Source organism: Aedes albopictus, chromosome 3, assembly GCF_035046485.1.
Source record: "Aedes albopictus strain Foshan chromosome 3, AalbF5, whole genome shotgun sequence".
Classification (NCBI taxonomy): Eukaryota; Metazoa; Arthropoda; class Insecta; order Diptera; family Culicidae; genus Aedes; species Aedes albopictus.
In genome coordinates this window covers 366,440,823-366,456,377 of record NC_085138.1, presented here as the reverse complement: position 1 = coordinate 366,456,377, position 15,555 = coordinate 366,440,823, and the positions used below count along the sequence as shown (strand labels likewise).

Here is a 15,555-nt window from a genome sequence, read left to right as displayed (position 1 = left end):
GTTCCGGACTGGTACCCCAGGAAGGCACCAGATATGAAAATGCTACAAACCCATGCATGCGACACATCAGACCGCTGCTTTTTCTATATCCTGACGAACGGTAAGCAGGAAAGTAGTCTCAGGCCATATCTGAACCGGTAATGTTCCGGAATCGGTTCCGGATGTCCCGCCGGAAGTGGCAAAATATAAAAGTGAGCCAAATCCATGCATGCGACACATCAAATAGTGGCTTTTTCGATCACCTGATGAACAGTGAGCAGGAAAATAGCCTTTGATCCAGCAGAGACTACCGGTTGTGTTCCGGAACCGGTTCCTGGTGCCCCACCGGAAGTGGCCAAATATAAAACTGATTCAAACCCATGCATGCGACACATCAAATCGCGGCTCTTTAGATAACCTGATGAACGGTTAGCAATAAAATGGAATCAGACTATATTTAGGAAAACCAGGTGACCCACTGGAAGTGGTCAAATGTAGTTGGGAACCAAACCCATGCATGCGACACATTAAATAACAGTTTTTTCGAAAACCTGCATAACGGTAAGCAGAAAAATAGCCTTAGAGCACATCAGAGATTACCGGTAGTGTCCCGGAACCGGATCCGGGTTCCCCGCCGGAAATGGCCAATATAAAAGTGAATCAAACCCATGCATGCGACACATCAAATAGCGCCTATTTCGATAACCTGGTGAACGGTAAACAGGGAAATTGCCTTAGACCACAGCAGAGACTACCGGTAGTGCTTTGTAACCGGTTCTGGATGTCCCACCGGAAGTGGTCAAATATAAAAGTGAACCAAACCCATGCATGCGACATATCAAATCGCGGCTCTTTAGATAACATGATGAACGGTTAGCAAGAAAATGGTTTCAGACCATATTTGGGACAACCAGTACAAATTCCGGAACTGGTTCCGAGTGTCCCGCTGGAAGTGATCAAATGCATTTGGGAGCCAAACCCATGCATGCGACACATTAAATCGCGGCTTTTTTGATAACCTGCTGAACGGCTTGCAAGAACACAGCCTTTGATCATATCAGAGACTACCGTTAGTGTTCCAGAATCAGTTCACATCAAACCACGGCTTTTTCGATAACTTGATGAACAGTTTACAAGAAAGTTTACAATTCATGCATGTACATCAATTTTTGGCTTTTCATAAAATCTTTTGAACAGTTAACTAGAAACAAGCCTCAGACCATATTTGAGACAGAGTCTTGGAACCAGTTCCGGGTACCTCACAGGAAGTGGTACAAACAGTGGAAATAATCAATGCAAGCGATAAATATGTGTAAGAGAACAAAAACTTAACAAAACTGAAGCAGGCTCATCAAATCACCTTTTCAAATTCCTGAGGTGTGAATATACAGTAGAATGGGGGTTGCATTGGAAATTTGAAATTTAATCGCAAAGTTTTTCAATCTCCTTTTGCGACTAAAATTGCTGCCCAAAGTTTTGATCCGACTGGTTGCTCCTCGCATTCTGTGATATGCTTCAAATTTGAATTGATTCAGTATGAAAAATTTCACTTGCTTCCATTTTTTTGGTCAAATTTTATGAATCAAGTCACCAATTAAAATAAAATATAGCCAAAAATGTGCAGAAAAAAGTTTATCGATAACGGTAAAGTGATTTTTGGTTGTGAAATAAATTATACTTAAGCTTGTTGTTATCGTCTTGGAGTTCCCGCATTTGCTTTTGGGCACGCGGCAAATTCCCGAGAAAAGGAACAGCCGCGTTTTTTACATCCCGTTTACTTAATTCTTATGGGAGATAACATTGCGGCGTTTCCACAAGTGCGGCCGTTCCTTTCCAGAAGTATTTGCCGCGTGGAATTTCGTGCAAATGCGCTTTTAAAACATAACAAAGGCCGCGCGGTGTATCATTTTTAGCACACCACTCAATATTGATCGGCCTCCAGTAATAGTAAAGGTGGTCACGCAGTCAACTAAGAGGTATGATATTTTTCAGCTCTGCCTATACATTGAACAAAACTTCGGAAATATGTGCCATCAATAAGATTCCCAACGCAATGATGGCTTGGATAAAATTCTTGCTTTTATAAATAAAGAATTCACAGGATTCAGGATGCTTACGTCGACGGAAAGTTCATGAGTATATATTCGACGAGAAAGGCACTATCACCACTAGGTGGATTAATTCGGTTCTTAAAAAAAAAATCCACAGGGAAATCGCTAGGAGAATATGAAGAAAACAAAATTTCTAGAAGAATTACGGAAGAATTTCATGGAGGAGTTTCTGAAGCAATCAAAGAAAATATTCTAATTCTCGAACAACTTTGGCGGAAATCTTAGAGGAAACTATGGAAATAATCCCTGGAGAAAATGTACGAAAAAATCCCTGCAAGTATTACTAAAGGACATTCTGAAAGATTTTCTAAAAAAAAAAATCCCGAAATTCAAAATGAATCCATGGAAGATTTCATTTAGTATTTCTTAGAGAAATTTTGGAAGGATTGCGTAGTCTTCTATCTGAAAAAGTCCCTGAAAAAAATCCCAAAGTCACATTGAAAGGTATTTCTGATGGAATCCCTGGAAAATGTTCTAAAGGAACTTATGTAATAATTTCTAAACAAGTCCAAGGAAGCTTTACCGTAGGAATCCTTTGAGAATTTTTTGAAGAAATCTCTTAAAGAATTTCTGTAGAATCTCGTTTCCAGAAATCGAGTACTTTTAAAAACAATATGGAGGAATTCGGAAAGCATTTAAAAACATCCCCCTTTTGCCTTTCTCGTACACTAAGTGTACTAGAAAGGCTAAATGTTCACTCCAAAAATGACTTTTTGATAGAAGGCCCGGAGGGTCAAATCACATATACCAATCGACTCAGCTCGACGAATTGAGGAGATGTCTGTGTGTGTGTGTGTGTGTGTGTGTGTGTGTGTGTGTGTGTGTGTGTGTGTGTGTGTGTGTGTGTGTGTGTGTGTGTGTGTGTGTGTGTGTGTGTGTGTGTGTGTGTGTGTGTGTGTGTGTGTGTGTGTGTGTGTGTGTGTGTGTGTGTGTGTGTGTGTGTGTGTGTGTGTGTGTGTGTGTGTGTGTGTGTGTGTGTGTGTGTGTGTGTGTGTGTGTGTGTGTGTGTGTGTGTGTGTGTGTGTGTGTGTGTGTGTGTGTGTGTGTGTGTGTGTGTATGTGTGTATGTGTTTTTTTTTTCCTCCCAACCTCCCGAGCAGAGAAAACCGATTGGAAAAACTCTGCTACACCTTGTCGCCTCGATCCCCCTGGTACCACTGATGCGACTGCTTCAGGGGGGGCAATGCGCTCATGCGCTCTTCTTCTTCTGTGCTAATGCACATTTTGTCGCTTCTAAATTTGTTATTCTAATCTTTTTAGTGTTCGTACCTAACCTATCGCCATTCAGCGACACAGTTGGTACAAACATACACCAAATTTGTTATTCTAATGCCGTCCGTGTGCCATTTAGCACTCCGGCTTTTCGCGCACGACTCGGATAGTCCCCGACGGTGGATCTACCCTATCCGACGAAGAGTTCCCCGACACTGAAACTTCTTCCGTTACCGATACTTCCCAGGCTGGTGCCAAGGTCGGTTCTGAGATTCCGGTTGGAGACTGGCTTCCGGTTCACAGGCGCCCTGACGACCAAGCACCGGTGCTTTTTCGCGGTCTACTCGGTCTAGTCCCCGGCGGTGGACGGACCTAGCCTACTCCGACAGAGAAAGACCCCGACGGTGGAAGTTCTCTCGACACCGATGTTTTCAACCCGACCAGTAAGGTGCCGAAGTCGGCCCGGCGATTTCGGTTGGTGGTAGACTTCCGGTTCACCGGCGCCCCGACGACCTATAACCGGTACTACGCAACGAACGATTCGGTCAAGTCCCCGGCGGTGGATCAAGCCTACCCAGACAACCAGTCATCGTAAAAGAGGTTGCATAAGATGAAAAAGTGGAGGCCATATGCGTGCATGCCTCCATTTAGGCGCATGTAAAATGTACGCATATCGCCTCCACTTTAACATCTTATACAACATCTTACACGATGACTGGTTGATTGGGTACTTCGATCGCGACCCAATACTCTTTGATCTTCGCGCCATCTCCGCTGGAGAGCTGACATGATCCGCGTGACCGCTCTGTTCACCGCATTCCATACGGTTTCGTCCTGACACATTCTCTCTACTACGTTGTTGGGACTCAGATTTCCAGCAGCGCTCGCTAGCATGTCACCACGTACTTCTTCAAATCGCGGACAGTCGAATATCACGTGCTCCGGTGTCTCCTCGTTGTTTGGGCATGTCGGACAGAATGGGGACTCTGCATGGCCGAATCGATACAAATACTGTCTGAAGCATCCATGACCTGACAAGAACTGTGTTAGGTAGAAGTTCACATCTCCGTGTTTTCTGGACATCCATACCGACACATCTGGGATAAGCCGGTAGGTCCATCTACCCTTCTCCGCGTCATTCCACTCTTGCTGCCACTTAGCCAACGAGTCCGCTTTGATTGTCTTCCTCACGTTTGCAGTGCCTCTTCTCCGGTAACACTCTACATCCTCTGCCAGGGTGATGTGTATGGGAACCATCCCGGCGATAATGCAGACTGCTTCCGACGATATCGTCCTGTACGCGCTCGCCACACGAATAGCCATGAGCCGGAACGTGCTCGAAAGTTTTGTTCGATTGCACTTCAGTTTCAGCGCTGTAGCCCAGGCCGGAACTCCGTATCTAAGTATCGAAGAGGATACTCCCGCCAGAAGGCGTCTGCTGCTGCTGCTCGGTCCGCCGATGTTCGGCATAATCCTGGATACAGCATTAACAACTTTCGCTGCCTGCTCACAGGCATAGTCGACGTGGCAATTGAAATTCAATCGGTCGTCCACCATCACGCCCAGGTGTTTTAACGCACGCTTTGACGGGATAACCTGTCCGCCGACGTTAATTTCGGCCCGTTGAACTGCTTTACAGTTGCTGACTAGCACTACCTCTGTCTTATGGTGAGCCAACCGCAGCTTTACTTCACTCATCCAGGCCTCGATGGAACCGATCGTCTCCGCCGTCAGCATCTCTACTTCTTCCAGGGTCTCACCGGTTATCGAAAGGACGACGTCATCCGCGAAACCGACGATCTCGACTCCTCCGGGTAGTTCAAGTCTTAACACTCCGTCATACATAATATTCCACAACGTTGGGCCGAGTATGGAGCCCTGTGGCACACCCGCCGTGACTCTAACCGATCTCTGACCCTGATTTGTCTCGTAGACCAAGACTCGATTCTGGCAGTAACTTTTCAGAACCTTGCACAGATAGTCAGGGACCCTCATGTTATGTAGTGCAGTGGCGATGGCTTCCCAGCAGGCGCTATTGAATGCGTTCTTCACGTCTATAGCTACCACGGCGCAGTAACGATTACCTCTTCTCTTCTGCTTTGAGGCTTTCTCCGCATTCGCAATGACTGTCCGGATTGCATCCACAGTCGACTTCCCTTTCCGAAACCCGAACTGCCTATTAGACAGACCGCTCTCGCTTTCCGTACACTTTATCAGCCTGTTCAGGATGATTTTCTCCAGGAGTTTGCCAAGCGTATCCAGCAGGCATATCGGTCGATACGATGCTGGGTCTCCTGGCGGCTTGCCAGGCTTTGGCAGCAACACCAGCTTCTGGATCTTCCAAATGTCTGGGAAGTAGCTATCCACCAGACAATTCTGTATCGTTATCCTGAACATGTCCGGAAACGCTTCGATCGCCGCTTTCAATGCCATGTTGGGGATACCATCTGGACCAGGGGCTTTCTTCACTTTCAGTCCTTTGGCTATTGTAAGGAGTTCCTCGTTAGACACCCGGTTTGCGCCGGCAGCTACTTCCACCCCGTCGACGTACGGCGTAGGTGGCCATGTGGTTAAACCGTGGTTCGGAAAGAGGCCGTTCACAATTACCTCCAGCTTTTCAGGGCACATTTCAGCTGGTGTAGCTGGGCCCTTGATCTTCGCCATCACGACGCGATAAGCTTGTCCCCAGGGATTGGCGTCTGCTTCTCTGCACAGCTCCTTGAAGCAATTGGCCTTGCTCAGAGCAATCTGCCGCTTGAAAGCGGTCCTGGCCTCGCGGAAAATCACCTTGCGTTCCTCTCTGCTCGCTTCGGATCTTGAAATCGTCTTCTAGCTTTAAGGCAGGCAGCACGTAGGGTGCTGAGCGTTTCATTCCACCAGTAAGCTGGACGCCGGCGGTTATTCGGTTCGAGTTTCCTGGGCATAGTAATATCACATGCCCTCGCTACTGCTTCCGTTAGTTCCACAGCGGTCATAGCGGGAGTGTCGCTGTCTGTCCGAAGTGCCTCGACAAAAAGCTCCTTGTCGAACTGCTTCGTTTTCCACTTCCTTTCGCAGGTCCTCCGGGTGCTCGGTAGAGCGGAGATCCGCCGACCGACGCTGTAGTGGATGGACTGATGGTCACTGTGCGTGTATTCTTCGCTTACTCTCCAGTTCATGTTGTTCATCAGCGACGGGCTGCAGAACGTCACATCAATAGTGGATTCTCGTCCGTCCTTACGGAATGTACTCACAGAGCCTTCATTGCACACTTTAACATTCAGCTTCGCTAAGGCTTCCAGCAGACAGTAACCCCTTGCGTTGGTCAGCCTACTTCCCCACTCCACCGCCCAGGCGTTGAAGTCCCCGCCGATAACAACCGGCGCACGTCCTATCAACTTATCAGTTAGTAGATCCAACATCCGATTGTATTGCTCAGGGGTCCACCTTGGGGGCGCATAGCAGCTGCACACAAAGACACCGTTGATCTTGGCGATAACAAAACCTTCATGATCGTTATCCACTACTTCTTGAATGGGAAACCCGCCTGTAACTTGGATTGCCGCTATCCTTGCTTTATCCGCCACCCAGTTACCGTTATTGATAGGAACTCGGTACGGCTCTGCAATTATTGCGACGTCGCACTTGGTTTCCGTTGTCGACTGCCACAACAGTTGCTGTGCTGCATCGCAATGATTGAGATTCACTTGCGTTATCTCCATCATTGTCATTGTTGACCTGCCTTCGCCTTCTTGTACATCGGGCATTTGAAGCCACCCGTCGAATGATCGTTTCCGTCCTCCGGTTTGCAGAACATACACCTCGGTTGCTTCGTGCAGTCTCGAGCAACGTGACCACTTCCACCGCATCTCCAGCACAATGTGGACCTGTCAGGGCCCTTGCAGCTTCGCGCCTGGTGACCGAACTCTATACACCGGAAGCATCTCTCCATCTGCTTAGCAACTCGAGGAGTGGCTCTCAGAGTGCCCACCGCCCAACCAACTTTTATCTTGCCGATCTCCACCAGCTTGTTTGCAGCGTCAACCGATAAGCGAATCGCCGCCGTCTGGGTGCCTCCAAACGCTTTCCTTAAGGGCGGACGGGACGGTCGAGAAAATATCCGCCATTGCTCTGTTGCTACTAAGATGGTAATCTCAGATTCTACTTCATATTTTGCAACAAAAACCTATCATTGTGTATGCTCACTTGCAGTGCATATGCTGATTGGTTTTCAGCATCTTCAGTGCGATAGGTCTCGAGATTACCATCTTCAAAATCGCGAGGCAAATTGTTAGAAAGAGAGGCAAGATAGGAAAAATAACACGGCGTCCCGTTTCACCTTAACCGAATTTGCACCGGAACATCCAGCTTACACTGCTCGGTTAGGGCAAATCTCAGTTCCTCTTCTGTCGTGACCGCATCCAGATCCCTGCACTCGATCACCACCTCCTGTGAAAGAGCCCTGACATTTGCATCGCTGCCCAGGGATTTCGCGACGAGTTCCCGGTAATCCAGGCTCTTAACAGCTGGATCTTTCTTTAGCTCGAAGATCATCTCGCCTTTCTGCGTGCGCCGTGTCTTAACCACGTTCTCGCCCAACCCCTTAAGGTCCGGATCCTCTCTCACCTTCCTGAGAAGCGCAGCGTACGTTGTCTTGTCGCTCGCTTCGACTATGAGGGCATCACCTCTGCTTTTCCTCCTAGACGGCCGAAGTTTATCTTTCTTTTCCGGTTCCGTCTTCCTTTCTATTTTTTTCCTTTCGCTTTTTCTTCTTAACTCGCTGGCTTTCAACGGTGCGCCATCCACTGTCTCTGCCATCGTTTCTCTGATTGTCGACGCGCGACTGATCGTTCTTCTGCTTCTTCGGGACTTCCTCGTCTCCAGGCGTGTCCCTACCCCTTTTCTCCGAGCGGTGACTCTTAGGCGTCTCCCGAGTTTCCGCCGTAGCTCTTCCTGCAGCTTCCGTTACAGCCTTTTCAGCTGTTTCAGCTCTCAATCTGAGTGCCTTTTGCTCTCGTTCGGCAGCTATAACAGCAGATTTGATGTTCGTCACCATCTGCTTTATTTTCAGGTGCACGTTGTGTCTGTCCTTCACAAACTCGTACAGTTCGTTCACCTTCTTCCTCACCTCACCCAAACCCGACTCTTGAGCAGCACTGCTCTTCGGCGTCGGTGTGAACACTCGCTGGTTCGAAGACCCTAGCTCCTGTTGGTTTCCTTGGAGCTCGCTTCGGATTGTGCTACTGGTAGCGATCGCTGCGGTTTCCAGCGGTGTCACTAGTGATCTCTGCATCCTCTCGCTTCTTCGGAACGCGTTCGCGTCCTCCTCGACTTCGATATTCGTTAGATTCTCCATTTTGTTGGGTCCCCACTCCGGGCCGCTATCTCCACTCGTTGTAGTAGTCGCTTATGATCCCTTGGTTATCTTTGCAAAGCAGGGAGGTCAAGCGAGGGTTGAACGCGTAAAGCCTGTATCCGCAATAATCGGGACACAAAAGTACGGCAGTAACTCTGTAGTGAATCAATAAAAATTGGCCAAAAATTAACTGAGAACTCTTTGGTGTATGTTTATCATTTATGCAAAATTTCATAAAAATCGATGCATTACTTTTAACTGTGGATGAGAAACAAACAGACGACGTTTTTAAGATTTTGTACAATCATCACCAATTTTCATTCGCATACTAGATGGTGCTTTTCCGCTACAATTCAAAGTTCTGTGATGATAATTATGAAACATCGTGAGCAGTTATGATACTTATAGAGACACTTTCTTGCAAAATTTCATCAACTTTTATCAATTGGATTAAAAGTTACTGGTGTTGATAGGGGATAGTGTTAGTGAAAATGTTTCATGTTTTTTATGTGCGATGTTTGCCCATTCATAACTTTTGAATATCTCTGTCAATTTTCATGAAATTCTCACAGAAGGTAGTTGATTATGTGTATATTATGCCTGCAAAATTTGATGATTATTGGTGTAGTACTTTCAACAATACAATCGAAACAATAAGGGGTGCTCACTAATTGTTGTCTGAAGGGCTAAAATCACGGTCAGCCCCAATATATGTTTCGACTATAAAATTGTTGATAGTGCATCGATTTTTTTGAAATTTTGCCTATGTAAGTAAAGTAGAATGAGAGATTTGTGTTCAAAATTTCAGTCATTTTCTTTATCAAATTCAAAAGTTACAGCGCTGACAAGCTAAACCAGGGGCTGTACAAAATTCAAATGCACGCGTTCTACTGTTTCATTGCTACAACAAAAGGTACTTCACCGATTCACATGTAATTTTGCAGGTGAAATGAACACATATTAAGATATTATCAGGCAGAATTTGAGCAATTTGAATGTATCTATTGCAGAGTTACAGCCATATTTCTGTGTCCCGATTATTGCGGATACAGGCTTTACCTTCATGGGGTACGTGTCCAGAGCCGGATCAGCGTAGGTCAGGAATGTTCCATCTGAGCCTACTACCCACCTTTGTTGGTGCGAGTATTGAACGTACCTGGAGGCCTGCCAAGGTTTTAACGGGACGGAGGCAAACGTACTGTTAGCCCGCTCGCCGTTAAAAGTAGGTGTCACCCTTCCTTACTCAGGGAACAGAACAGCACGAATGTCAGCCCATCATCGCCATCCGATCCATAATCCGTAGTCCGTTGTCGTTTGCGTTGACCAGTATGCCATAATCAGGATGTTACTGGCATCAATCCTGATGTGCCGGTTGGCACTCCGGGTGTTTGGGCTAAGGCACTTTGAAAGCGGTACCAGGTCGCTTGTACGGAGTTGCTTGCAGATGTGTGGCTTTTTATGAGGATCCAACAGAGCCCACTGTTGAAACCCCACCACATCCTAGGCATCCTCCGCTTGAGCTGTCTGGAAGCCAGAAGCTCGGTCACTCCCCGAAGGAAGAGCCAAAGGTGGTAATCCACACGGGTGTGTGAACGGTTTTCGCTTAGGAAAACTCCCAAGTTTCCACCCGACTTGCAGAAGGGGGGGTTCGTCAAGCCCCTGGACTCCTGTCCCTGCTGCCCCTGTGTGTGTATGTGTGTGTGTGTGTGTGTGTGTGTGTGTGTGTGTGTGTGTGTGTGTGTGTGTGTGTGTGTGTGTGTGTGTGTGTGTGTGTGTGTGTGTGTGTGTGTGTGTGTGTGTGTGTGTGTGTGTGTGTGTGTGTGTGTGTGTGTGTGTGTGTGTGTGTGTGTGTGTTTTTTTTTTTATTCTAGGAGTCCAAAAATCTTCAAAAGACGCTGTGTGGGATTCGAATGTGCGCCTACCCACTAAAAACACTCTCCTAGTTCACCTCCACCTTAAATTCCCCTCCGGAACCACCATGTAGTATTTCTTCGGAGGGGAGGCGTTATGTGCCTTGTGCACCATCACCAATTTGTTATTCTACGCTGTTATTGTTAAAATTTTCTATGCTTTTTCGCTACCTCCATGCTAAGCCAATTAGCTCTTGTTGGTAATTTGTTAGGTTTCGCCAATCAGCAAGCAACATGCGTCATGCTGAACCATTTAGCTCCTGTTAGTAATTTGTTAATTTCCTACATTTTTCGCCATTCAGCGCAGACCCGCCCGGAGGCAGACATCTTCTACGCCTTGCGGACATTACGAACTTACCGGCGGGGTGCCGAAGTCACTCCAGCGATGCCGGTGGGTCCTGGCGTCCGGTTCACTGGCGCTCCGACGACCCAGACCGGTGCTACGACGCGTTCTACTCTACTAGCCCTCGGATCTACTCCGTCAGAGAGTTTCCCGGCGAAGGAATGTCTCCCGAAACCGATCGTTGTTCCTCCCGCCAACTTTGCTGTAGTACAACCATGATCTGAACTACAGTCCTGTTAACTACGTTCCACTTTTCTTCGTCGCTGCACATACGTTCGACGATATTTTCCACATTTACGTCGACGCCGACAATTGCTGCCATTTCTCCTCGCGAACCTTGGACAACTGAAGATGACGTGCTCCGGTGTTTCTTCTGTGTCCCGACACTCAGGACAGATCGGTGAACTGGCATGGCCGAATCTGTACAAGTACTGCTTAAAGCACCCATGACCAGACAGAAATTGTGTCATGTGGAAGTTAACCTCCCCGTGTGCTCTGGTGATCCACATCGACACGTTGGGAATTAGACGATGAGTCCACCTGCCATTCGCAGCGTTATCCCACTGCTGCTGCCACTTGTGTAGTGTGCTGACTCGCGCTCTCTTCCGAATTCCTCTTGTGCCTCGGTCCCTGTAGCATTCGCTATCTTCTTCCAGTAGAAGGCAGATAGGGATCATCCCGGCTATTACACACACGGCGTCTGACGAGATGGTTCGATACGCACTCGACACTCGCATCGCCATCAGCCTGGACGTACGGTTCAGCTGGGCGCGGTTTCTTCCAGTCTTTAATGCCGACGACCACACTGGGGCTGCGTATCTGACGATGGATGATGATACGCTCGCTAGTAGTCTCCGCTTGCTGCTGATGATCGCAGAGTTGTTAGGCATGATCCGGGATAGTGCCGAGATCACCACCGTGGCCTTCTTGCAGACGTAGTCAACGTGGTTGTTGAAGTTCAGTCGGTCGTCTAGTATCACTCCCAAGTGCCTGACTTCGCGCTTCGAGTCGATAGTACAATCGCCAACCACAATTGTTGCATGCTGCACATTCTTCCGGTTGCTGATGACAACTATCTCAGTCTTGTGGTGAGCTAGAGATAGCTTCTTCTCCAGTCTTCCACCGTGTCTATCGCCCCCGTGGCCAGTACTTCTACTTCCTCTCGTGTTTCTCCGATCACAAGCAGCGCCACGTCATCCGCAAATCCGACGACCTTTACTCCTCTGGGAAGGCTCAGTTTCAAAACCTCATCGTACATGACGTTCCAGAGAGTCGGGCCCAGAATGGATCCCTGTGGAACGCCCGCCGTAATAGCCACACTCCTCTTTCCGGCGTCTGTTTCGTAGATCAATCTGCGGTTCTGGAAATAACTTTTCAGAATCTGGCACAGATACTCAGGTACCCTTAGCCTGTGCAGCGAATCGGAAATTGCTGCCCAGCTGGCACTGTTGAAAGCATTTTTGACGTCTAGGGTGACCACCGCGCAGTAACGGTTTCCCCTTCTCTGTTGCTTCTGCGCCGTCTGCATAGCATCCACAACCTTTCTGATGGCATCTACAGTGCTCCTGCCTTTCCGGAATCCGAACTGCAATTCTGATAGACCGCTCTCACTCTCAGTGTATTTCGTGAGCCTGTTTAGGACCACTCTCTCCAACAATTTACCAACGGTATCCAATAGGCATATCGGCCTATACGCTGATGGGTCGCCGGGAAGTTTCCCAGGCTTTGGCAGTAGCACCAATTTCTGTCGTTTCCAGATGTCAGGGAAACTGCCCTCCTGAATGCAATGTTGTATTGTGCTCCTGAACATATCCGGGTTTTCGTAGATTGCTGCTTTTAGGGCCACGTTTGGTATCCCGTCCGGGCCAGGGGCTCTCTCGATTGGCAAGGCTTTCGCTACCGCGATCAGCTCTTCGTTAGACACCCTGATTTCTTCCTCGTGGATATCCTGATTGACGTACGGTGTGGGCGGCCAGATTGTCGGCTCGTGAATCGGAAACAGTGCCTCGATGATAACTTTCATCTTTTCCGGGCATCTGTCGGGTGGTACCGCAGGACCTTTTATCTTCGACATTGCTACTTTGTACGCATTACCCCATGGATTCAAGTTGGCCTTATGACAGAGATTGTCAAGACAGGCTTTCTTGCTGAGCTTGATCGCTTTGTTCAATACGGCTCTTGCTGCTCTGTAAGGTAACCTACGTTGCTCCCTATCACCGTCATTTCTAGCCCTCTGCATCCTTCTTCTAGCTCGTAAGCACTGTGCTCGCAGATCAGCAATCGTTGGGTTCCACCAGTAGACGGGGTGTCGACTGTTTCTTGGTTTTCCCATCCTTGGCATTGTAGCGTTGCACGCGCGGGATAGTACCGCTACCAGCTCGTCTGCACTGAGGTTCAGTGAATTGCTCTCCAGCCTTAGCGCCTCAACAAACACGTCCTTTTCGAAGTTCGCTGTCCTCCACCTCCGCTCATTCGTTTGTGTCCCACGTGACTCCAGCCGAGCCCTGCCTCCAATATGGTACCGGATGGCTTGATGGTCGCTGTGGGTGTATTCCTCACATACTCTCCGATTTATCGCTCCCATCAGAACAGGACTGCAAAAGGTGACGTCGACGATAGACTCTCTACCTTCCCTACGATACGTACTGGTGCTACCTTCGTTGGCGATGTCTATGTTTAGCTTAGCTAGGGCCTCCAGTAGACTACTTCCTCTTGGGGTTGTGAGACGGCTACCCCATTCGACCGCCCAAGCGTTAAAATCGCCGGCAATGACGACTGGTCTTCGGCCGATTAGCTCCTCGGTTATCCTGTCCAGCATTTGGTTAAACTGCTCTATCGTCCATCTTGGTGGGGCATAGCAGCTACATATAAAAATTCCGTTGATTTTCACAACCACAAAACTTTCATCTGCGCAGTACACCACTTCTTGCACGGGATATCTTCCCGCTGTCCAGACTGCTACTGTTTTCGCCCTATCTGCTGTCCAGTTTCCATCTTCGGAGGGGATTCGGTATGGCTCCGAAATAATAGCAACATCGCAGTTTTGCTCCACAACGGCTTGTCGTTCGTAGCAAAAGCTGTGCAGTCTCACAGTGGTTGAGGTTGATTTGGATTACCTCCACTGGGACTTAGTTGCACTCACTTGCTTGAAGGCCGGGCATCTTCGGCCACCTGTCGGATGATTGCTGTTCTCTGTGTTTGCGCAGATGAGGCACTTCGGGGACTTCCTGCAATCCTGAGCTTTGTGGCCTTCCTCACCACACCTTCTGCATAGTTTGCTTCTGTCAGGCCCTTTGCAATCTCTTGCCAGATGGCCGTACTCTAGGCATTTGAAACACACTTCCGGTTGCTGAGAGATACTCAGGGGGCACACACACCAGCCTATTTTGATCTTGCCAACTCTTAGTGCCTTATTGGCTGCATCGATCGGTAGTTTGATCGATGCCACCTTCGTGCCAGAAGGTCCGTTTCTTACACGGATGGTCATCCTGGCTTCTCCTAGCTCGCACTGCTCCTTCATAGCTAATTCAACTTCCTGCTCCGATGTGACCTCGTCCAAGTCTTTGCATAGGAGGGTTGCTTCCGGACATAGGGCCCTGACTTCGACCTTATCGCCCATAGCTTTCTCGGTAAGCTCTTTGTAGGAGGAGCTGCTTCCTTTTGGATCCCTTCTTAACTCGAGGATCATTTCCCCATTGCGGGTGTGCCTAATTTTCTTTACGTCTTCCCCTAGCTCCCTAAGGTCCGGATTAGTCCGCATGGTGCGCAGAACTTCCGCGTACGAGTCGTCACTTGTTTTGACGATGAGAGCTTCACCTTTATTTTTTCTCTTTATGAGCTTCCGTTTGTCGGACCTGCTTTTACCGGCCGACTTCGCTTTTCTTTTGCCGACGACCTGCCACGGGGTATGGCCGTCTGCGACGACATTCTCTACTGGATGGCGTGCACCAGTAACGGGGGCGTCCTTATGTTTCTTGGAGCCACCGGGTCTCACTTCTCCTGGCGTGTATGTGTGTGTGTGTGTGTGTGTGTGTGTGTGTGTGTGTGTGTGTGTGTGTGTGTGTGTGTGTGTGTGTGTGAGTGTGTGTGTGTGTGTGTGTGTGTGTGTGTGTGTGTGTGTGTGTGTGTTTTTTTTTTTTTTTTTTTTTTTTTCCTCCCAACCTCCCGAGCAGAGAAAACCGATTGGAAAAACTCTGCTACACCTTGTCGCCTCGATCCCCCTGGTACCACTGATGCGACTGCTTCAGGGGGGGCAATGCGCTCATGCGCTCTTCTTCTTCTGTGCTCATGCACATTTTGTCGCTTCTAAATTTGTTATTCTAATCTTTTTAGTGTTCGTACCTAACCTATCGCCATTCAGCGACACAGTTGGTGCAAACATACACCAAATTTGTTATTCTAATGCCGTCCGTGTGCCATTCAGCACTCCGGCTTTTCGCGCACGACTCGGATAGTCCCCGACGGTGGATCTACCCTATCCGACGAAGAGTTCCCCGACACTGAAACTTCTTCCGTTACCGATACTTCCCAGGCTGGTGCCAAGGTCGGTTCTGAGATTCCGGTTGGAGACTGGCTTCCGGTTCACAGGCGCCCTGACGACCAAGCACCGGTGCTTTTTCGCGGTCTACTCGGTCTAGTCCCCGGCGGTGGACGGACCTAGCCTAC

At 48.5% G+C, this 15,555-nt stretch overlaps 2 protein-coding genes and 1 long non-coding RNA gene across 3 annotated transcripts in view; 1 reads left to right on the top strand and 2 right to left on the bottom strand.

The window, feature by feature from the left end:
• Positions 1-3,159, top strand: part of LOC134291761 (uncharacterized) — a 6,399-nt gene extending 3,240 nt beyond the window's left edge. The window contains exon 2 of the long non-coding RNA XR_009999276.1: positions 2,868-3,159. This is a non-coding gene — a long non-coding RNA (uncharacterized LOC134291761). The remainder of the gene's footprint in view (positions 1-2,867) is intronic.
• Positions 3,160-6,351: 3,192 nt separating this feature from the next.
• Positions 6,352-8,713, bottom strand: LOC134289547 (uncharacterized). The gene is made up of 2 exons (XM_062855506.1): positions 7,621-8,713; positions 6,352-7,369 (listed from the first exon to the last, which is right to left on the bottom strand). Exon 1 carries the CDS (start codon positions 8,635-8,637, stop codon positions 7,996-7,998), a length of 642 nt encoding a protein of 213 aa, XP_062711490.1. The 5' UTR covers positions 8,638-8,713; the 3' UTR covers positions 6,352-7,369; positions 7,621-7,995.
• Positions 8,714-14,002: 5,289 nt separating this feature from the next.
• LOC134290922 (uncharacterized) lies at positions 14,003-14,650 on the bottom strand. Its single transcript, XM_062858152.1, has one exon. It carries the CDS (start codon positions 14,648-14,650, stop codon positions 14,003-14,005), a length of 648 nt encoding a protein of 215 aa, XP_062714136.1.
• Between the last annotated feature and the right edge of the window lie 905 nt (positions 14,651-15,555).